Source organism: Salminus brasiliensis, chromosome 19 (genome assembly GCF_030463535.1).
Source record: "Salminus brasiliensis chromosome 19, fSalBra1.hap2, whole genome shotgun sequence".
NCBI lineage: Eukaryota > Metazoa > Chordata > Actinopteri > Characiformes > Bryconidae > Salminus > Salminus brasiliensis.
The window spans coordinates 23,898,129-23,921,996 of NC_132896.1; the positions used below are offsets into that span (position 1 = coordinate 23,898,129).

The 23,868-nt window shown below is 39.7% G+C and overlaps 1 protein-coding gene across 4 annotated transcripts in view; it reads left to right on the top strand.

The window, feature by feature from the left end:
* Nucleotides 1-23,868, top strand: part of LOC140540747 (teneurin-1-like) — a 260,632-nt gene that overhangs the window by 81,883 nt on the left and 154,881 nt on the right. For all 4 annotated transcript variants that reach the window (XM_072663175.1, XM_072663174.1, XM_072663173.1 and 1 more), the window contains one exon: nucleotides 14,204-14,441. In XM_072663175.1, the coding sequence (XP_072519276.1) occupies nucleotides 14,204-14,441 (238 nt within the window). The remainder of the gene's footprint in view (nucleotides 1-14,203; nucleotides 14,442-23,868) is intronic.

Sequence of the window (23,868 nt, forward strand, 5' to 3'; positions counted from 1 at the left end):
CAACTTGGCTTTAACAGAATGTTACCTCAGTTGGTCAGAACATTGCAAGATATTTTAAATGGGGATGGCCAATCCAGGAATAAATATACAGGTACCAGCTAGTTTAGATATTTGTTTAAAACCACAGTGTTCAGAGCGCCATCTGATGCCCTCATGGCACCATTAACAGACATTATTTCTTGCCAGCAGCAGTAAGGATGTTCTCAGAAGGTAAATAAGAGTTTAGAGTCTGCAATGTGGAACTGTATTTTACAGTGGAGCATGAAAACATTAGTAGTTGACAAACAACAACAGATATCAGCTCAAAGTGTGTTCCAATACACACACAAAGTGATTTGTGTTTTAAAGGAGCTGGGAGCTAGATGGTCTGGGAAGCGAATCAGACTGGATTATGAAATATTAAACACACCATAAAACAGACATTTTAAGAAAAGTCTTTACTGAACTAAATAGATCAGTCCAGAGTGTCTTATTATTGAAAGAAAAGCGATTTTACTTCAGTGTTTATCAGCAGTACATCTTATCTAAACGGTGTGGTTGTATTATTTATACAAACACAAAGATTGATTGGATCAGTATTGGCTGATACTCTTAAAAATGTTTTATAGAAAAGAAATAGCATTGTTTTTTTTGTTTTTTTTTATAAAGAGAGTCAGTAGATTAACAAGAAAAGAAACTGTACATTTGATCTGATAAATAATTTTTTGTTGACTAATTATGTAATCAACTATAAAAACATTGTGCTTTTATGGAGCCATATTTATATATATATATATATATATATATATATATATATATATATATATATATATATATAATCTATGCAAAGCTAGTCTTTCAGAAAATAGCACTTCACAGGGGCAGCTGTGGCCTAAAGATAAGCATTTCTGGGACCAGAAGGTTGCTGGTTTGATTCCTGGGACTGGCAGTCATGGCTGAGGTGGCTGCCCTTTGGGTGTTAGTTAAGTGTAAGTGTGTGTGTGTTTAAATAGTTTAAATGCCCTGTAGGCTCACTTTTCTGTACAGTTGAGAGACTTGAGGCACACTATGTTAATGATACTCTAACCCTTTATCAACAATTAGTTTCTGACCACAGTTTCTGATCACTTTTTGGCTGGATGTTTGTGGTTGGTGGATTATCCTCAACCCAGAAGTGACAGTGTGTTATCACTCAGCAGTTTGCTAACATAGCCATCTTCCATCCTGAGAGAAAACTGAGTTTATATTCTTTAACCCACATTTTATACCAAAACAAAACTCAGTGCTGCAGTTACCATCACTACATTTAAAATATCAGACATAATGTCAACACTGTAACATTAGCAACTTTGCTGGCAGTTGTTGTCACTACGCATAGCGATTCTCACTCTGGAGATGTAGCTGGCAGTGCAGCTGTTAAAAATAAATAAAAATGCAGTTTTAATAACTTCATACATTTTTTTTAATGCCTAACTATATTTATATATATTTATTTTTTTATTATTATTTTTTTATTTATTATTCCATTCCACACAGATGATTTGGGGTTTTCAGATCCAGTAACAAAACTCTCCAACCTAATGTTTACCTAAAAGCCATTTGAAGAAACTGAAACATTTCAACTTTTTTTAGTGCAGTTTACCTTTGAAACTGTTGACCTGGCAACCCAAATGGGAGGTGCACAAGCTATATCGAACATATAGTATAGCATTACCTATAAAACAATGAAAGTGCACCTATATAGTGACACACTCATGAAAGGGCAAACGAGTATACAAGGTAAGTACAAACCAACAACAGCATACACTACCAAGCAAATGTAGGCACACACCATTCACCTTGCACAGTTATCTACTAAGCTTCTCTGGTTCCTTCTCCAGTCGAACTGAACAGCTGTCTATTGAACTACAGAATGTATGTAAGGTCCTTGTTGAACCTGTCTTCTTTCTCTCATGATTTCGTCAGGGCTTTTTTTGCACTTTGAGTGTTCTGTGATGTATTTCAGCAATGTCTGTTTCGTTTTCCATTTCCTTGTATCTTGCTGTCAGATCTCTTCTATGGTAGAGACTCTGTTTATCTTTTCCTTAAGTCTCATCAGCATTCGTCATCCTTTTCCATGGACCTTTGGCAGTTCCATTAAATCACCCCTGCAATGTTAACACACAGTGACAGTAAATCTTCCTAGCTCCTTGGTCTCCCCCATTAAGTTCTCTCTTCGTTTGCATAATAAGGAAGTAAACATTTGAAATTGTCTCCGGAGAATGAGACATGCCGTTGTGCTTCCTCACCCGTCCGCCTGCGCGTGGGGGCTCATAATCATTTGATCTCCAATATCGCAGCCCACACACTGATTCCTTTTCTTTATTTTGGGAGAACAAAGAGAACTGGGATCTTAGAGTCATGTTCTTTTAGTTTTTCGTCATTTTATTTCTATTTCTTTTTGCCTCAATGCGCATGAGGCTTTTTAAGTTACTGCTCCAGTTGGTGTTTGACTTTCAGCTGCTCTTTGCATTCAAATCACGCGTAAATGTTTGTATTCCCTATACAGATACCAACAGAGGCCCACGTGCCGCAGACTGCGCTTCAACAGCGCTATTGTGTGATGATGCAAGTATCGGAGCATTAAAGGGTTTACTCATAACACTTGTGCACTTGTATCCCTTTTCAGCGTGCTCGGGATTGTTTTACATAGCATGTTATCTGGCTTGCCATGTGTAAGAGGTTTATGTCGGAGCGAAGTGGCAAAAAGAGGCTCAGCGTTATTGAGTAGAGAGACAACCCTGGTGCTTTAACAGGCTATTTTTAGCCACTCTCTGGGATAGCTACTTGTTTTAATCAGTGAGAGAGGTGGTGTCCTTGCGACATCCATGAGCGGGCGAAAAGGCCTGTTTTGTTACCTCCTCCCCGCCAAAGTCATGACAGATCCGGGGAGCTCTTTAAGGGGCATTACCCGGGACGGCTCGGTTCCTCTTATGATTATTCCTTCTCCGGTCGCAGCGCTCCGGAGGGGCTGTTGTTTTTTGTGGGGTGAGAAATGCTGTTTTACTGTGAGACAGCTTGACATTGCGTGTCTCACTGTACTTCTCTGACTACCCCGCTCCTCCATCGAAAGCCCAACTGCTGTTGGCAGTCCTCGGGAGAGATGGTGGCCAGCGGCTCTCTTGACATTTGCGCTGTTGCTGCGAGAAGAGGACCTCTTCTGTCTGCAGGAGCTTCTCCGCAGCGGCAGGCCGCAGCGACAGGGCTCATAAAATCATTCGCGATGAACTGGTGGCAAACGCTTGTTGAATAATACATGTGGGTTGAGGATTTAGAGATCAGTCTATTAGGGAGACCAAACAGCGGTGCATTTTATTTGAGAAAAACACTCACAATTACATGCTGAATTAATGGCAGGGAATATGTTTCTCATGCCACAGCTTGCCAGCAAAGCAATATGCACGCATCGAACCCATGGCCTCTTTTGTATGGCAAGCATGCACTCGTCCCAGAGGTCATTCAGGTCGTTGGAAAATGAAATAAGACCATCGAAATGGCTGATAGAACCGAAATCCTGATCAGCATTGCTCAATTCATCTTCGCTGAAATGATTTGTTGGACTTAAGTCACATGCAATTAGCATATTGTTACACACTGAAATAGATCCGTATATATCATACTCAATAAAGTTTCTCTGAACGCTTTTTCCAGTGTCAAGTTGTCGTGGAGATGGAGGTTCCTTCGGGCACCAAGCAGACATGTGGCGTACTGCTCTCGAGCAGCCTGTCATTCTTCCAGATGGATGGTTATCTTTTCATCGTCGGCCACACATGGGAACTGATAAGTGCTCTGTATGAATGGGGTGAGAATCATGGCCAGCTTGGGCACTAATGGTTGTCTTCCTGTTGCGTCGTCCTCCAGGGAACCTGTCAGGGTGAGATCTCGTTTGATTGGCTCAGGATAGAGGTAAATCACCATATCCTGTCAGGTTTGACGAAAAATTTCAATGCGCCATGATGGACTTTGAATGACAGCTCTCAAGCATGTGAAATGAAGGGGTTCTGAAACCTCTTAACTTCTGAGCTAAGTAAGCTAAATAAGGGTTGGGCGGTATAGAAAAAGAGTTGGTTTGTTTGGTTTGTTGGTTTATTTCTTTCTGGCATTATGCACATATACCTTTTTTATTTCTTGTCAATTTCTCAAATAAAGACTCAAAGACTCAAATTGTTTGCGCATGCTAGTGCAAAATGCCATCATACATTATAAAAGGTTAACATTCATGTATTATACAGGGTCTCTACAGGAATCTGTGCATAAAACGTTATACACACTTGGAGCAGGTATTAGGGCTAGGCTTTGAAAATGAGTATCGACAAATTTCGATATCAATCTTTTCAATAGATATACATGAATATATGTTACAAGATTAACACTGTTGTTTGGGAGTCTAAATGACACTGCATATATACATTGTTAACGTCAGGATTTCATTAAGAGCATCAGGATTAAACTATATTCTTTTTTGTCAGCAATCTTTCACCAATCCTAGACAATGTATTTCATTTTGTATTTCATTTTCACCTCTGAAAAACTACTATTATGTCAAAACGTGCTATTGTAAGTCATAACTCCCCAAGGACTATTGCTATAGAGCTGCATACAGTGGAATTAGGCAGTAAAGTATTTGCTATCATGTCCCTTCTGCTGTTGCCATATTTGACCTTAGTGTCAAATTGTGAAGCCCCATCCTTTCCCATCCCATGCCCAAGGGGTGTACGATTCTCTCTGAAACACCAGCTGCGCATGTCGCCTTGAGTCCAGAAGGCCAGCCGAAGGTTGACGCTGCACGTCTGTTGTAACTCGTCTGTTTTGAGAGGTGTGATCAGCCTAGCGGAACGCTCCCATGTTGCTGCCGGCAGCCTGACCTGGGACCCCCTCGTGTACGATCTGCCCCTTTGCTCTGCAGAGGGCCTCACCCCATTGCCCCCTGACTTCCCTCATGCCAGGGGAATGGGGCTCATCCACGGCTGACCCAGGAGAATTTAGGACAGGGCACCAGACGGCAGCTCATGTCTCTTTCTTTCTTTATTTCCGCCCCGTGTTTTCCTCCTTCTTTACAAAAGGCTGCTGCAGCAGATGACAGCAACAATTTGCGTTGAACCTGAGCAGTTTAGCCATTAAACCCTCTCGGAGCATTAGCAAAGTGGTTTTAAACTGCACATGGCAACAGCATGCAGGTTTTATGAAGAGCTCTGAATGCTTCAGAGGGCTTATCATGCTTGGTGTCTTATCTAAGGGATGCAACAGTAAAGATTGTCATGTGACGCTGCAAATGTGGTCTGATATACAGGTTTTACTCACAACCGGTGGATGCTTGAGTAGAGGTCCATGTAGGACTATGTGTAGTGTGGTCATTCCCTCAACATACAGCTCACACATTCCCGCTGTCATTTGTCGAGAGTTTATATGACATCTTCTAAGATTACATGAGTAATGGGAGACATTAGATCACATCATCTGTCAATAGCCATCTTTGTGCCCTGATGTATGAGCTAATTAAACTCATTATGGGAGAGTCTAGTTTAAGAGGGGCCTAGTAATGAACCTTCAATTATATCGCTCCTTCAGCTTCGTACAGCAAAGCACGTGAACACTACCATTCATCTTCGGGTCGGTGCGTTTTTCAAGGTGCGGCAGACAGAAATAGAAAAGTGCCAGTGTTGCATGAGAAGAAAGACTGCAAAATGGCTCCCAATACAGACAATTAAAGAGTCTCGCAGGTAATATTCCTGATGCGCAGAACGCTCTAATAACAGGCGGCTGTGTTTTGGGTTGGAGAGAGAATTGTGCGGACCCCCCTCCCCCTTCCCGTCCCCCTCCACCCTCTTTTTTGAGTTCTCTGCTGTGCCTTCAGCCCTGGTGTGCGTAAAGCCTTTGTGCAGTTCACTCTGTTTGTGCCCCAATCTCGCACCATGAAAGCACTCACAGTTAATGCTGTTGACTCCAGCGAGCATTGACGAAGCTGCCGAATAAATTTCCATACATTTCGATCCACCCCCACCCCCCCCCCCCCCACCCTCCCTTTAAAGCGCAAAAATATAATTACCAGGTGCTCGTGCCTCTGCAGCTCTGTGCTTCGCTAATACACATAGTCGCATTTGTGAAATTTTGCTATTGGATTTTCTACTCTTTGGTTTGTTTTCTTTTTTTATTTCCCCTCCCCAGACATCCTTTCCTACTTTCTCCCACCCCTCCATGGTCTTGTCTCATCTGCTCTTGGTTGCTGAGTCCAGGCTTTGCTCGTACTGAGGCTTCCAGTCCGTCGTTCCTCATTATAGCTAATGCATATTCAAACCAGGGGCTCATTATAAGCTTCTGGGCCTGGTTTCATATGGTGCTCTCAGGACAGCTCTGTCATCAGGCGTGCGTTCCGTGCGCCGCGTCAAGACAGTAACCTCTGGAGCAGGTGGCAATGACACTGGCCTGGAGAGTGTGACACAGACGCCCCGCGGTACAGTTGAAAACCAAAGGCCGGAGGACCTGGCGATTCTGCTGCGCTTGTCACGACTGGCAGAATGAAAATGTGGACTCTGTCCCAAGGGAAAGGCAACTCAGCACTTGACACTCAAGGGCTCACAAATGCTTTTAAAACAGTATCTTCGGCTTCTTCGCGCACCCTCTTGCAGCTCGAAAAGACCCAACACAGCATTTTTTTTCTGATCGGCATTGTTATGCTGGACTGTAATGCTCTGATTGCTTCTACTAATAATATATTACAAGACGCAAGTTGACCGAATTGGGTTGACATGGTGATGCTTTGAAGGGTGGCTCGTGATGGAAATTCAAAGATGGCAAAAGGGAAGGCTCTGCATAATTTTCAATTTGATCCCAGTGTAATCATGCTGTAATCTTCTCATCATTATCAGGTCCCCAGCATCATTGTAGCCCTCGTCGTGTCATGGTTGTGCTTATCATCATTAGCATCACCATCATCAGCAGCATCGGCATCATCGTCATCATCAGTCATTTGCACTACACCCATCAACACCCGTAATTATCATTAACAATTATGATTCAGCTTTCATCAGTTTTCAGTTATTCAACTGCCACTGTCAATATTGCAACCCTTTTGTGGTCTCGTTATTTGATTTTTCAACAAGCAGGATACTCAAATAAAGACATTAACTTGAACCCTGCATATTCCAAAGAACTTTTTTGGGGATTTCATCAAATTCTCTGTGATATCCACTCAGTGACATCAAAGAAATAGTGCTCGGACCTCGTCATTTTTAGGTTAAAAAAGTGTTTTGCATCAAATAAAGTTGACCTTGATCAAACGCTTTGCAGATATCACCATCAAACTAAATGGTGCATTGAGGATAATGAATTCACATTACCAACAGGAAGCTGAGGCCTGGGGACTAGCAAGCCTTCAAAGCTTATTTACGGCTCTCAAATGTTTGACACTTGATAAAATAAGACATCTTAAGTCATGCCCGCATAGTTTGTAAGATTGATTTCTTAGAGATTTGTCATAGCAGCATGTAACTTAAATAGCCTCAAATTCTCTCCGTACAAGAGCAGTGAGGCTAGTTAAGGTAAGGAATTCTCTTTCTTATGTGCTCATATCCCCATGTGAATCTGTTATTATTTCACCGCCTCTCAGAGAAGTGATCAAATTCAGGCAAAATATCAGAAAAATGATGACACTTTCTCATGTAATCTAAGGCCAAAAACTGCTCCTATCAAAGGCTTAGCCTATCCTAAATCTGCACACCACATCATTCTCAAAGATTAAGGCCAAAGCTAATGATCCCGCATTAGCATAACCTGCACTAGTCACAACCCCTTGACAAATCCCCAAGGACCCATGACTGGCCCTAGTCTATCTCACATGGAAATTTAAGGCAGGTTGTATAATTTGTCTTTTATGATTTCCCAAAGCAGAAAAGGATAATATATTAAAGGAAATGTTCAGTTTAACCTGACAGCTGTATATTAATTGAGTTATTTTGAAAATAAATTTTATGCAATGGTCCCTATATATATATTTTTTATTTGTACATTTTCCCCTGAGGTCTCTTTTAAATTAGTGTTCAAATTATTTTTCGGAAACCTTGGGACCTTCTGGGCCATATGATTTCTGTTTTTCATTTCATTGTTACATTTTGGTTATTATAAAATAGGGTTGCATTTTTTAACAAAAGATTCAGATTATCTGTGTGGTATCTGCTTAGATACTGACAAGTGAGCTCTGACATTGGTTAGGACTTTAGGTCAACATAGTGACATAGGAATCTAATAGTCTCTATAGTCACAGTCACAGCTAATATTTGATTGACTAAAAAGAAAGTTCAATGACTTCAGTTTAACTTTTAGCTGTCTGACCTCAAAGCCTACACCATTAGCTTCTGCAGTGACTGAAACTACTTTAAGGGCGTTTTCACACAGGGACAAATTCAAGCGCACAAACATGCATCACAGCAAGCCACATGAGAATATCCTCTCCGCTTACTGGTCAGACATGCTGTGGGCAGGAGCAAGACAATAAATATGAGGTAGAGGAAGGTTCTGTGTTCCAGATTCTTGGAGCAATGGCACAGATGGCATATGTTCATAGCTGTAGTAATTATCTGGGCAATATACCAGATTAAAGCCGGTTTACAGTACATCCTATGGTGGGATCTTATTAAGCTCAGCTCGCATTCTCATCACAAACAAACCATTCCAGAGTTCATTTGAAACTGGAGACCACCTGCTCTCAAGGGTCTCTGTATGGTTGTTTTGGTTGAAGTGCGATAACTGTATTCAAATCTGGCCAAAAAATTGCATCACGGGTGAAAATGAACAAAGGTCCGAGTTAACCGGACTAAATCGTGCAGGTGTGAAAACACCCTGTGATTTGCTGGCATTTTTCATGTCATACATGCTGTATTTACATAATTAGCTTACAGAAAAAAACAAATAAACCATGGCACAATATGACATAGAAATGACAGCAGTAGAAAGAAAGAAATAAGAGAGAAAACACCTCTTAACAGAGACCTTGTGAAAATGTCAAAATGTCCAACAGCCACAGGAGCCAATCTCATTTCACGGTCACAACCATTCCCCAATATTAATTTTGTTTTATCATGCCCTTATTAAGCTAATCTCTGCCCTGAGAAAGGGAAAGAGCATTTTTGTAAGCCATGCTAATTTTTAGCGTTAGCTAAACTAATTTAGTCAGTTCATTAGCCAGCATTCGCTGCCGTCTCTGAAGTTCAATTACACGTTTATGGGCAGTGGAAAACCATGGAGCATGCAAAGCCAGCGAGAGGTGGAAATGCTTTAATGAGCATGAAATGTGTATTTTTGATGAGTTTTTATATTTGTCTGATTGGCAATTTGCAACAGCTTGCGCAAGACACCTGCAAAGCTAGTTCAGCATGCTTGAATGGCAGTGCTAAAGTGTATTCAGTGTATCTTCTGGAATATTCATGCAATTTAGTTTACCAGTACTGCATTATTGTTTTACTTGTGGCAAAACTATAAATTTACAATATTTTAAAATATTATCCAATATGCTATATATGATATTACGTATCACGTAGCTCTGAAAGAATGGACAAAAATTTTTGCTTAATTAATAAATACGATAATAATAATCAGAAAGGCATATTGCGACCTAATGCGACAACTTATAATGCCAATAATAAATATTACCATTGTGTCCACCTACAGATATGAAATTAAATGGATTTCTGCATCGAAAATTAATCTGGTCTTTGATCATATCTAAAAAACAGTTATAGGCAAAAACAAGCAAAATCTAACTAAACTAGCAACACGCAAACAGTTGTACAATTCATGTATTTTATTGAGCACATTCTTTACACATCCATAGTGCATGCTAGAAAAAGTAAGTGAACCCTTGAATTGAATAACCTGGAGATCTGCCTTTTTCTGTGTTTTCTGTAGCTGCAAATATGATTTGTACAACATTGAGAAGGAAGGAGACCATTCCTTCCTGCAAATGAGTTTCAGTTCATCAATATTTCTGGCCATGAAGCATTGTGGAACATTCAAGAGGTCTTTTTTCCTTTGTGGTGTCATTCTTATAGTAGACACATGAACAAAGGTTGTTTGCGGGTTCCTTGGCTTATTTTCCACCTCTTTCAGGATGTCCCCTCTTAGGAAGAGTTGCAACAGTCCTGAATTTGTAGACAGTTTGTTTAACCATGTATTGATGTACACCCAGGTCTTAAGCAATGCTTTTATAGTCTTTTTACAGCTTCACGTGTCTCTATAACATGTCCTCTGAGGTCTTCTGAAAGTTGTTTGCATCAGGACATGGATCAAACTCTCCTGTCTTCCTTGGGAATAACAGATTATTCAGTAACCAGGCTGTGAGTTCCTTTGTTTCATGAGCAAAGCACCTGTGAAACCCACACTGCCAATCTCCTTATTTGAAGCACCTTTGGCAATTAGCTCTTGGAGAAATCATTAACACAGAGGTTCACTTACTCTTTCTAGCCTGTGGATGTTTACTCAATGTTTTCAATAATCGGCATGAACAGTCCAACTGTGTGTGTTTTGTTAGGTTGTGTTTGTCTATAATTGTGACTAACGATCAGACCATGTTTTATTAGTAATCAATCCAGGCAGTTTCAAAGGGTTTACCTACTTTTTCTTGCAACTATAAATCTCTTCTACAGTGGTGTATTTCTGCAGTGACTGAATGAATGACAAGAAAAGCATGAATGTCTAAATGAATGCCTTTTCTCTTGTGCCTAGAACTTCTTGAGTATACTAAAGTCTCTCTCACTCACCAGAGCTGGGATTGTCCCAGTGATCGCCCCATTATGAATCATCATCTCATATACTGGATCTGTGCATCCATTACTACTATCAGATGTTAGATTATGGAAGTCATAAGCTGGCAGGGCAAACGACCTATGATATCACATATTCTGCATTACAGAGTTGTTGACCAGCACATGGAATCATTGGCAGCTCTCAAATTGCTTTCAGCTAGTACTTAAAATATCACTGCATTTCCATGCTCGAGCCAGGCCTTGCGTTATTTGTGCAGGCAAGAAGTCATATTGGGTAAGTTTACGGCACTTTGGCTGTCATGTCCCAAAGCTACTGCAGCTAAGCTCTCTAATGTACCATCTGGCTCCTCCGCTGCTGCACACACACACCGACACCAACGCATACGCACATACTACACCACCCAGCACGTCTGATTGGTGACATACAACACTCGATGATTATCTACTATGATAATATTATGATTATCAAACAGTTCTCAAATATTTTATCTTTGTTATAATATATAAATGGTGAAATATGATGATTATTTAAATACATCCTGAAGCTTCAGTTTTAATACCTAAACTGCTGTCTGTGCAATACAGTAAATGGGTAAAGTTAATGTATGATTCTTATAGGAATCCTAAAGAACTTCTCTTCCCCAGATAGCAATGTTGACATGACCTGCATACTGCATAGAAAGGTGTGTTTGCCACATTTAATCATATCATTGCACTCCTGCTTGATATGCTGTTATATTCTTCTTCTTCTTCTTCTTCTTCCTATTATTATTATTATTATTGCTATTTACTGTGGTTTATAATAAAGCTGTGTTTTATAGCTGATCTCACCACTTCAGAACTGGCTTACCATTTAACCACATCTGGCTGAATTCTGGGTCATCGTTCCATGCAGCATGTGGGCCACAAGTAAATGCAGAATGAGGCCCAGCTGTGGACCATAACAATGTTCTATTACTATAGATCTTTTTTAAAAAGAGGTGTGGTAAGGTGTTAATATAGAGCATTTAAGTTATATTAAATATTAGAGCATTTAAATTATACTAAAGCACAGCATTAGAACCTCTTTTGGCCTGATTCATTTAGAAAAAATAATAATATCGTACCAGTTTAATAGCATTTGCAACAAACTTTTATTTAGCTACAATGAATAACAGAGAAGCTAACTGCGAGTGGACAAGCTAACTGAGAGCTAAGGCTCTAGCACCCGACATATGCACTAACTGCATGGTGACATCCTAGCCCTGAGCTAACACACTAGCTTGAGCTAGCCATGCTAACTGCAAGCATTTCAATTTGTTCTAATCCATGTGTTGTTTTATGTACCGTTACCACCTAAGTTAGGACCACACAGATATTACCACCCTGGATGGATGAAGGCTAAGCATAAGCTTTCTCAGAGTGGATTGTAGCTTGCCTCCTGGTCATGAAGCATTCACTAAGCACCTCAATGTGTTCGGAAGAGAATGTGAAACCCATGTAGATGTCAGATTGGCTGGTGCATCAAGTAATAGAGGAATGGGGCTCTGCTATTCATTTTTCCCTATGAGAATACGGCCATTTGCAGTGTTCACTGGTCATAGAATGCACTTAGCCTAACTGGAAAAAGAACCTGCACTAGAGCTAGTGTTCATTTCAATACTGCAGTGAGTTTAAGGCATTTTTATAGTTTAGCTATATAGCTTGTATTTCAGGAAGCCTTCAAGGGATTCACTTTTATAACCTTCATTAAAATGTTATTCAACTGTCTGGGCATGGCAGTGTTATATGTCAATCTGGTTCTGCAAATAGTGGGAGTTAAATGGAACTTTGAAAAGGATCAAAACCTATGCCCTTTTAGATTTTATATTTAAAGGATAAGCTGATATGATGCACCTTAGCATTTGAAATGTGTTTTTGCACTTTTTGAGCTTAGTTTATGTTGTTTTTTACTTGTCATTGCATTGCAATTGATTCATGTGAAGGATGGCCTGCCCTTGCTTTTTCCTTTGTTTGGAATGGAATGCAGACTATTGCATTGTTTGTAGTAGCTGAAATGTTTTGTAGCTAGCGCTCATATGGTGTCAGTTCATGTTCAATAATGCCCGCGTAGAATGGCAAGATTGGCAACTCTTGCTGTATCTCTGTAAGAAACATCAAAGAACCATCCTATAAACATCACACAAAGACTTCTGTCTGCCTTGGGCTACTTATGTATTTTTCTTCCTTTGTAATGACTCTTATTTTGCACTTCATGTTTTGCCTCAGTGTGAGCACATCGTTGTGGAATATGTACGTATTTGTATGTATCAGAAATCAGGAGGACTGTACCCAAAAGCTCCTGGTACAAATAAGACCACGTCTTTTGAAGGGGGGCAATCTTGGCAATATTGATAGTTTCTAGGCAGAAAGGTTTACACTGAGGGAAAGACGTTAGTGTGATTTTTTTCAAATGGCTTCAACACAACACAGCTTAATGCTGCACTAAAATGCTCTGATTGTAAATAATGGACTGATTTAAAATGTTTGAACTGCAGGCTTAATATTTTGCTATTCTCCTCAAGATGTATTATTCCCTGTAGGTCCTTAGATATGTATTTATGAGAGTAGTGAGCTGATGCCCACACCCAGAATCAGTGTGTGGTGTTAGAATGAAGAGGAAGTAGATGTAGATGCCTTGTAGATGCTTACTTGGCATTCAAATATGATTCAACCTAATGCCCATTTAATGCAAACGAACTCTAAGTTACTGTAAATGATTGTCTTTTGAATGTAACCCTACACCCAACCCTAACCTTAACCTTACCCATTAAGGGTTAGATTTAAGTTTAGGTTTAGGTTACGGTTATGGTTAGGATTTAAGGCTGATTCAAGGGTGACATTAGGGTTAGAGTTAGGTGCAGTGTTACTTTCAGTAGACAATCGATTTACATTTAACTTAGAGTTAGTTGCAATTTCATTAACCTTTCACTTAACCGAATGTAATTTGGTTAGCTTAGCTTGTTTACATTAAGTGAACTGTCAACTTTGATGTAAATATGTGAATGTGTGTTTGCATTCTTAACTAAATACTTCATTGGTATGATTACAAATAACAAACGCAGACATAATACAATAAACCTGTGTTGGGCCCAGATATCACCCACATCCACCAATTCTGGCCCAGTTGACATCTGCCATTCTTTAGCCAAAGGTTTCCCCAAATAGCCAGATCAGAAAATGTTGGACCAAAAAAAAAAGGGGCCAGATGACCTCACCAATGTCATAAGACACCTTAATCCAGTCAGTAATTCAACATTTCCTAAATTATTACTTGTGATTTTGTGATTTTCACATTGTGATGTAAATTGTTGTCATATTGTCCTTAGTTGGTTTAGTCCTACTTAGTTTAATTTATGCTTGAAAATTAACTAATTTTCACTGTTTGCTGTGTGTGTGTGTTTCCTCAGAGCCTCCAAGCAGTCCAGGCAGGCAGTTCACCTTCCGACCTCTGCCTCCCCCGCCTCCACCCCCACATGCCTGCACCTGCGCCCGCCCGGCCCCCTACGCCCACGTCACATTGCAGAGAAACACCATGCCTGTCCGTAGCCAGGCCAGCCAGGTGTCTGAAGCAAGTACTGGGCAGCCGGACGGCTCCCAGCTCCACAACAACTGGGTGCTGAATAGCAACATCCCTCTGGAGACCAGGTCAGTTCATATTATGATTAACATCAACATATTCCATTTTTTTCCCTTTGATTTTTTAAAACACTGCATATTAGTTGAGCATCTCGCCAGCAATCCATTGTCAGAAGTTGATGTTGTTCCCTTTTTTGTGTGTCTAACTCCCACAAAAGAAGTACAAGCACATCCACATTGGGCATTATAATGGCATCAGTATGTAGAATTTGTGCTTTATATGAGCTGCCATTGCTCTGATGCTAAAGATCTACAAGACTTTCTTTATTGTCGGATGCACTGTATTTTTTCCCAAGTGCAGTTTGGATTGTTAAGTGTTTATTATTATTTTGTTTAATCCAGGCAATGATCCAATACTACTGCTGTGTGGCATCCAAACGGTTTAGGCTCAATACAAATAAATGTTACAGCATTGTTAAGAAATCATGTAATTAACAGAGAATAGGTGGCACATTTTTGCACCAGCCTTAAAGGGTTAACGCTAACAAGAATGTTGTAATATATCATATATGAGTCATATGCTGCTAAGGCTCCTCAGAAGGTTGTATATGCCAGAGGTTTAACTAGTAAATACAGCTTCACTCAGTATGGGGGCTTGTTAAAAAGACACACCCACAACATGAATACTAAAAGCACTGATCTGCAGTATTGTCTAGAATAGTGAGTGCAATTCACGTGGGACAGTTGGACAAGTTGAGCTAACATGACTTTACTGTCCAACAAGGTGGCAAAAATAAAGACTGTAAAAAAGAATAAAACTAGTAAAGCTTGATAACCGGGGAAATCTACACTTTTATTTCTAGCCAATGTGTTTCGGCCTAATGGGCCTTCATCAGGGCAGTTGGTATTTCCCAGTTCCTGAAATTACTTGATCACGGCCATAGCTCATTGAAACAATCAAATTCATAGCTTTCATTTGATTCTGATTTGTGTTAACATGTAGACAAGCAGATATTGCGTAATGAATTATTCAGTTATAAATTATTTAGTAATTATTCAATAACTATGAATTCTAAGTTGTATTTGATAAGTGTGAAGTTATTATTGTGCATACAGAAAGAAAAAACAAATAAACAACTGTTAACCCATTTGTACATTGTTGTGTTTCTCATTGTTGACATTAAAACGAACAAGTCAACAAATAAATTCATAATCCACATTGTCTATACATAGTGTGAAAAATCATATAATACGATATTTATATATATATATATACAAAAACATTGAAGGATTATTTAGCTTGTAACAATAGCAGGCCCTAGGTTTGTCGAAAATAGCATTTTTATACAACAAAGTTTTCCATCATTAAGAATATCTATTTGTTTAAATAAACATTCACATAGTTATTGTAAGTTCAGTGATTGAAGCAACTACCCTTGAAAAACCACATGTGCAACAAAAGCAATAATTCTCAAAGGGTTAAAAAACAATCTTTTTGTTATTAAACCAATCATTTATTTTTAGATTTTCTTGTACCTTTTTTGTAGGCTATTTCTTTTTATGAAGCCTGAATATTTGCATCCTAATGTCCCATATAAGTCAGATTGTTGTTGTAAAAGGATCCTTATGGGATGACTTGCAGAATAATTGAAGCTTACGATGGGTAATATCTCTCGGATGATAATAATAGCAGTTATAGTGCAGTGGCTATGGCTGTGTTATTAGTTGCCTAGTGTGTCCCATCTGGACTCCTTTTATTTGTGAGAACATCTGGTCTTGAAAGAAAGACTTTGTCAGATTTGCAACTTCCAATTCAACTTGTATCCGTCTTCGACTGCGCCAACTGTGCCACATTTCCTGTACTGCGAACAATTTCCTTAAAGCGCATCTAAAGAGCCACAGTGTCAGTAATGACTGCACAAAGTGACTCTCTCCTTTTTTCCTGTGTGCAGTGTGTAGGAATTTGTCTCTGAGAGGATACGGCAAGACAAATATTCTGTTTGCATTTTTAATGAAGACTTGGTAACAGCTGAATTCATACATTAAATGACTTGGGATGAGATTGGCACCCGGCCAGCCATGAAGAAAGGTTTTTAATAAGATATGAATCTACTCGTAATTAGATCCTCTGCTCGCGTTCAGGATAAGAGAGAGAGAGAGAGAGAGAGAGAGAGAGAGAGAGAGAGAGAGAGAGAGAGAGAGAGAGGAGGAATAGATGCAGTGACTATTTAAATTAATGATTGGTTAAATATAAATATCTGAAAGGGGCGACAAGTCAGGCCTAATTATGTGGCTTTGTGTCTGACCAAACTCAATTCTACACACCATACGTGCAGCATCACGGCTACAGTATGGCAACTATGAATTCATGTCTGCATACATCTTTCATCATTTTTCTTTTTTGCTCTCTCAGGTTGTCTGTCCTCTTACTTCATCTGTCCTATCTGCCCACCTTTTAGCTTGGCTTTTAGTCCAGGTTAATAACCTCTTACAAGACTAAGTCATGCTGCTGATAAGAAAAACATGTTGTAGTTGTGCATGAATTGTTAAGAATTTTTGTTAAATGTACATATTATAAACGCTTTGTCCAAAGACAAAGAACAAGAGGTATTGGTAAAACTTTATTAGGAGTCTCCTGCACAACACTGACGTCACCATGTCGTAAACATCATATCATATGCTCTCATGACACATTATATACATTATTCAATGGTGTCAAGTAACCATTGCCAGGAAGTAGTGGCAAAACTGTGACTGTTAGACTAGAGTGACAACTTTTGAGATGAATCAGGTCCCACCCAGGTTTTTAGCTTTGAATGTTAAGTTCCAACCAATGGGAGACAAACACCCTAACTGGATAAGTTTCCATTTAGCATTTTTACAAATCTAATCTTTCTATTGCCAGCCAAAACTCAATCATGCTAATACTAAGACTAATCCTGTGACACTTGTTTAGTGTACATTCCTTTCCAGATCAGTCATAAGTTGGACTAACAGACCATGCGATTGATAAACATCTACACCCCAGACTGGAACATAGCAGCCCATTCTGGAACGTGAGAATGAAATCTTGTGGTTGAGTGAGAGTAGAGATAACTTACAGTAATGTACTTACTTATCAAAAGTAAACATATTGTGAGACACCCTAACAGTCCTACATCTCTCCTCTTGTGTCTCCGATGTTTAGTAAATGGGAAAAAAACACACCATCCTATTTCCTGGGATATTCGTTACAACATTTGACACTTTCTGTGACACTTCAGATTCTGCAATCTTGTCAGTGGTGCCTGTGCCTAGTTAGAGTTGCTAAGCTGTGACTGGGCGATCAGCAATTAGAGACGTGTTTTTAGTGAAAAGTGTTTCATGATCGGTTTGCTTTCATTTCAAAGTGCACTTTATGTCCAAATGTTTGTGGACACCCTTCTAATGATTGCATGCAGCTACTTTACATTTTACTCATTGCTGACAGATGTGCCAGTGCACAGACAAAGCTCATCTAGTCCCAGTAGAGCATTATTGCCAATAGAATAGGACTCTCTGGAGTAGATAAACATGAAACCATTGGCATCTTGCCTAATTCCATGGCATGGGCTAGAGGGGTATAAAGCCCAGCAGCATTGAGCTGTGGAGCAGTAGAATGGGGTTCTCTGGAATGATGGTGCTCCATCTAATGCTTGGATGAGTCTGAGAGTTGGGGATGAAATGCAGTGGTTATCATCCATTTTTGGACAAAAAAAGTTTATTAAAAAAATTATATATGTGTATATATATATATATATATATATATATATATATATATATATATTCAATGCTTAATGCATGTAACTATGGCATCAATTATTACATAATTACATTTATGTAGCGATACTCTAAATGCGTATGGGCTAATTATACAAAATTTAATTTTGCTGGTGCATTTGGAATGATCAGCACACCTTCTAAATAATGTCAGCAACTCTGTCTTTAATTAATATTTAGTCATTTACATTTTTTTTGTGTACGAATAAACTGTGTAACACTAAAAGTGACCCCCCCCCCTTCACTCGTTTTCTCTGCCTCTCGTCCTTCACCACTGCCTCACCTTCAGCACCTTCATCGATGGGAAGGAAAATAAAGACAAACAGAAATGTATTTCTTTCTTCTAACAACTGGTTTTGAGCTTTTGCTTGTTCTGTTGTTAAGTGCGGCTTCTGAACTGATTAATTAATGCTGCTAGTCGATTGGAGATAAATTACCTCTGTGCCTATCCCAGACACCTTGACATTGAACTGCTGGTTTACAAAGACTGATCAAAGTTGCTTTTTTTCCCTCTTCTTCATTTTGCCATCTACTCTTTAAGGTACTCCTCAACGATTTTGTGGAGGTGTAAACTTATCTTCATTTTGCCTGAGTTAGCCACCATTGCTGGCCTGTGCTCACCTAACGATTGGCATGAGGTTGAGCAAATCTGCTTAAGCAACTGTTTTTCAAACTTTAGACTATGCATTTGGACTACTTTAGGGCAAGAGTATGGCTTTATACTGGATGGCTCTAAAGGTGTGCAATATGGGAAAATGTTTGTATACTGTATATATTTATTGTATATATTGTTTGGTTCTTTCACTTTTACAAGACAAGACAACCATATACTGCCGTATACTGTAACGTTTTTGTGACACAGATGGAATTCGGCTTCCACCTGTAACCAATCTGTCCCGTGAACACCAGTGAAACACGCACAGCAGACAATGAGCACATATGTCCGAAGCAGTGGGCAGCCATTGCTGCGGCGCCCGGGGAGCAGAGAGGGTGAAAGGCCTTGCTCAAGGGCCCAACAGTGGCAGCACGCCAAGCCCGGGTATCGAACCCGCAACCCTGTTAGCAATAGTCCAAAACTGTAAACGCTGAGCTACCATGGCCCATTGTTACTTCAATTGTAACAAAAGTGGAGCTATGTAGACCCACGTTGGATGAAAATTGAGCTTACATTACCCTCTCCCAAGGGCTACTCAGATGTGAGGATATTTCCAGGCTTCAATACCAGGCCTAAAAGTCTCATTTCCTACACCTCTGTTGCAGATGTATGCTATTTATATTCCCCCACTTCAGTATAAATAGGTGACTTACCCAATTACTAACTAAATAAAACTGTCTAAATTATTTTGTCTATAACAAATTAGAACACAAATGTAGACTATTTGCCGTAATCGACCGATGTCGATGGTCTGCCAGAGATGCTGACGGTATTGTTTTAAAAGTCATTTAAAAGCTAAATGTGAAAGCAAGGGATACAATTGCAATTTCTGTCCACAGTAATACCTGTCAGCTCATCATTCATCAGCTTATTACTCTGCCTCATTATTCCACCTTAAGTGGTGCAGCAGTTAGGTTCAGGCCCCTTTATTCCTGTATCTTTTAAGGTGGAATGTAATAATCAAAATATAGGCTGGAAAAAAAGACACAAAGTTCAGATTCAACCTGAGACTAGTTCAGTAAACAAACAAAAAAATCAAAAGTAATAAGCAAAGCATGTATAGCTAATAAAACAAAAACACAATATTCAAATGCACAGTTAATTTCATTTTCATTTTTGTAGTTGATTTTTCCCACTTTTTTATTCTCGGGTAATCCTGTATAAGAAATCTACCTTCCTGTTTCACAGTTGGCAAGATGTTCTTTTTGAATAACCTGCTGACCAATTTTTACCTTTGTTGACTGTTCTGTAAAATACTTTAAATGTTGAATTTTGTGAAAGCTTTTCTTCTTATGACTCTTTCATGAATATGGTTTGTTCAAGCATTGCTGCACAATGCAGTTCTTACCATGCAGACTGCTAAACAGTAGGCTGTATTAATCGACTTGTGGAATGTTGAAGAAATGGGCTGCATGAAGATCTGAGGGATTAAAGCCCAACCGTCATAGCCTGACAACTCAGCCGAACCAGCAGTAGGACTAGTCACAACACAGTAACAATATATAATGCATTACACCATGCTGTATATAGAGCTGCATGGCTGCAGACCATTCAGAGTTTCTATGGTACATTAGCAATCAAAGTTGTTCTACAAATGTTCTCAACCAAAAATAACAAATGCCTTCTCCAACTTCAACACAAGATGTTACTTTTAATGACTACTGCAGTCTCTTTGTTCCAAATGGTTCCACCCCTTAATTAAAAGTGTATTTAGTACTTAGTAATGCACCCTTTTGCTGTTATGACCTGCTGCAAACATGATGCATAGCCAGAGACCAGCTTTTAGCAGTGTTAATGAGGAATCTTAGCCCATTCCTAAGGGCAGTGGCCTCCAGTTCACTGATATTCTTGGGTTTGCTGTTGCAACCACCTTCTTCAAATCCCACCAAAGATATTCTGTGGAGTTTAAGTAATTGTGATGACCACTCCAGGATCTTCCAGGACTTCTTCTGAAACCCAGCCTTGGTGGAATCCGAGGTATTCTTGGGATCATTGTTCTTTTGGAATGTCCAATGAAGCATAGGCCCCAGCTTCCACACAAAAATCATGAGATTTTTCCTAGGATTTCCTGATACTTGATGGAATCCATCTTGCCCCCTACACACTGCCAGAGAAAGTAAAGCAGACCCAAAGCATCACAGAGTCTTTGCCATGCTTTAGTGTAAGCAGTGTTTTTTTTTATTTGAACCATGCTTCCTATTTGTGTTCATATTTCTAATATGCAATCAGTCAACACAGTTAACCCCTATCCAGTACAGGCATTTTATGTGATTTATCTTTTACACACCTGATGCGACTAATGAAGCCCTTGATTTACCACCTGATTTCCAAATGTGTGCGAGGGATACTATTCAGGGGGGTGAATTATTCTGAGACCGCAGTACTCATTAAAAGTGGCATTTGGTGTTGAATTTAGAGAAACCACTTGTTATATCACTTGTGTTGGGCTATTTAAATAAAGGACTATCTTATCTTATCTTGAATTCTTCTTGTTTGATTGGTTTATCACAAACAGTTGAAAGTTTGTACATTTTGCTAATAAACCTAATTTACAATGTAGGTTTAATAACTTTGATTGCAACTGTAATCCTTGAGCAATGTAAACCTATACTTGATAGATTTGGATCTCTTGGAGTAATGAAAGGTCCTATTGTCCATGGTTTTCTTTTACATCATGTGGACGACTAAGGCTGATTTAGCCATGAGGCAGCTGCGGCCAAAAGATTAGAGAAGCTGGCTTAGGACTGGAAGATTACAAGTTCAGTTCCCAGGACTGGCAGGAAGTGGACGTGTGAGAACTAAAGAAACAGGGCTTTATCCTACCTCAACATTCATGAGGTGTCCTTGAACAAGGCACCTGACCCACAGTTGCTCCCTGTGTGCTGAGGTAGCTACCCACTGCTTTGGGTGTGTTCTCTCATTGCATGTGTATGTTTACTGCCATAGATCAAATGCTACGGTTGAATTCTGTGGTTGTACTGGTGTGCAACAGTGATGAAGTGTGCTTTTCGTTCCTTTACAACTTACAGATTTTAAAGGTTCTGCTGCTAATGTTTTGGTGCCAGATACCACAGGGCACCTTTAGCGGTCATGTGGAGCACCCACAGCACATTAGGCAGATGGACATAATGCTCAGAAATTATATTAATATATTACATGTAAGGCATTTAGCAGACGTTCTTATCCAGAGCGACTTACAAAAGTGCTTTGCTATTTACCCAAGAATAACCACAGCTAGTTTGAATAGGCTAAAAATTCAAAGATATCTCTAAGTTTAGACACTACTAAACACATGTCAATAAGGTGACCACTCTACTATTCGCCCAAGTATTCTCGGAAGAGGTGGGTCTTCAGTCTGCGTTTGAGGACAGCGTTCGGAGACCCAGGGGAAGTCCGTTCCACCACTTTGGTGCCAGGACAAAAAAAAGCCTGGACGCTTGTCTTCCGTGGATTTTGAGAGATGGCGGCTCAATCCGAGCTGTACTTGAAGCTCGAAGGGCTCAAGTACGGAGGGGCTGGTTCGTTCTTGGCTTTGAATCTGATGCGGGCAGCTACGGGAAGCCAGTGAAGAGAATGCAGCAGTGGAGTGACATGGCTGAATTTATTATTAATAATGTTTTAGTCATAATATATAGTATTCCTATTTTATTTGCAATCATCTGAATCTGAATGGAAGATTCTGAGCTGCCCAATGCCTTTGAACGCGATCCAACTCATGTTGGAATTTTAATTGAAGCTTTTTTCATCAGCTTTGAAAGTTAAGAATAGTCCTTCCAACAGGCAGACCTCCTGAAGTGAAGTAACACTCATTTTCTTGGGGAGTCCTCCAGGGAAATATGGTTTCCTATATGAGATTTGAGGTTGTTGGGTATAGCCTGTGGATCTTGTCTTTGACAATCAAGGAAATGTAAAAGATTATAAATAGAAATGTCTATTTAAAGAAATAGATTCTTTTTGTTGGGGTTAAAGGAAAAAAAAATCAGGTAAATTGTGTCATTGCTGGTGGACTGGCAAGAATAACAAAAACACCCTGGTTCTCTGTCATCTTTCAAAATGGCGGATTCACAGCTTTGATAGAACTGCCTTTTGTGATTTCCCTGAAGGAGCTTGTTCTGCCCCCCCCCCTCATGCTGGGTGACTGAGGCTGACCTTGTATCTGAATGTTTCACACCCTCCTTTGGAGTCTGCCGAAGCGGGGACGCTTTGCAGCTGTCCGACCCCTCAGCGTTTCCTTGTTTTCTTTTTCTTTTTCTTTTTTTTTTTCTTCATTTCCACCAAAATAAACGCTGCATGAGGAGGTTATTTTCATAGGCCACCAAACGTTGTTAATATTGCACAAGGTGTGCGAGCATCCCCTTTGCAACTCTGCCCAGCTGGGCAAAATCCCTTGCATCCTGGGCATACTTGGATTGGCATTCACTATTAAGGCAAAAAAAAGGCAGAGACACAGAGCGAGGGAGAGAGAGTTAGCCACATACTTGTGTCACTTACTCTTTTCACTACATTTATGGCTGGATTTTCAGGACAGTGCCTTCAAGCATTAAACTGTAAAACTTACATTATAAAAATCAAAGGTGTAGAATTTCTCCCAAGGGGCTTTGATGTCACACAACATGCTGCTGTTTGTTTTCGATCCCGTGGTCTCTGAGGCATGTTTTTCATTGGGTGTTAAATTTTGCCTGTAAAAGGATTTATTTAATATTTCATTTTACTAAGAAATTCTTTCAGCATGAAGCGACGATATATTTTGACATGAATTTCATTAGGCGCACGACTGTGACACCTTTGAATCACATTGTGTCTCTGAGGTTGGGTTACAACCCCAACCATAAAACCGCTTAGCTGAGTCAGTGCATAATTATCAACATCAGTGGCTCACAAAGCAGCGGACCCATGCCTAACAGGGATTTTGATATTTGAGTTCTGTAAGAGTTAAGAATTGGTTGGTTAGCCAGTGGAAAGGGCTAGGCACTGATGTTAGGAGGCTGCAATGAGCCAATGAGCTAACAGAGATACCAATATGAAGGACTGTACTAAGCACTT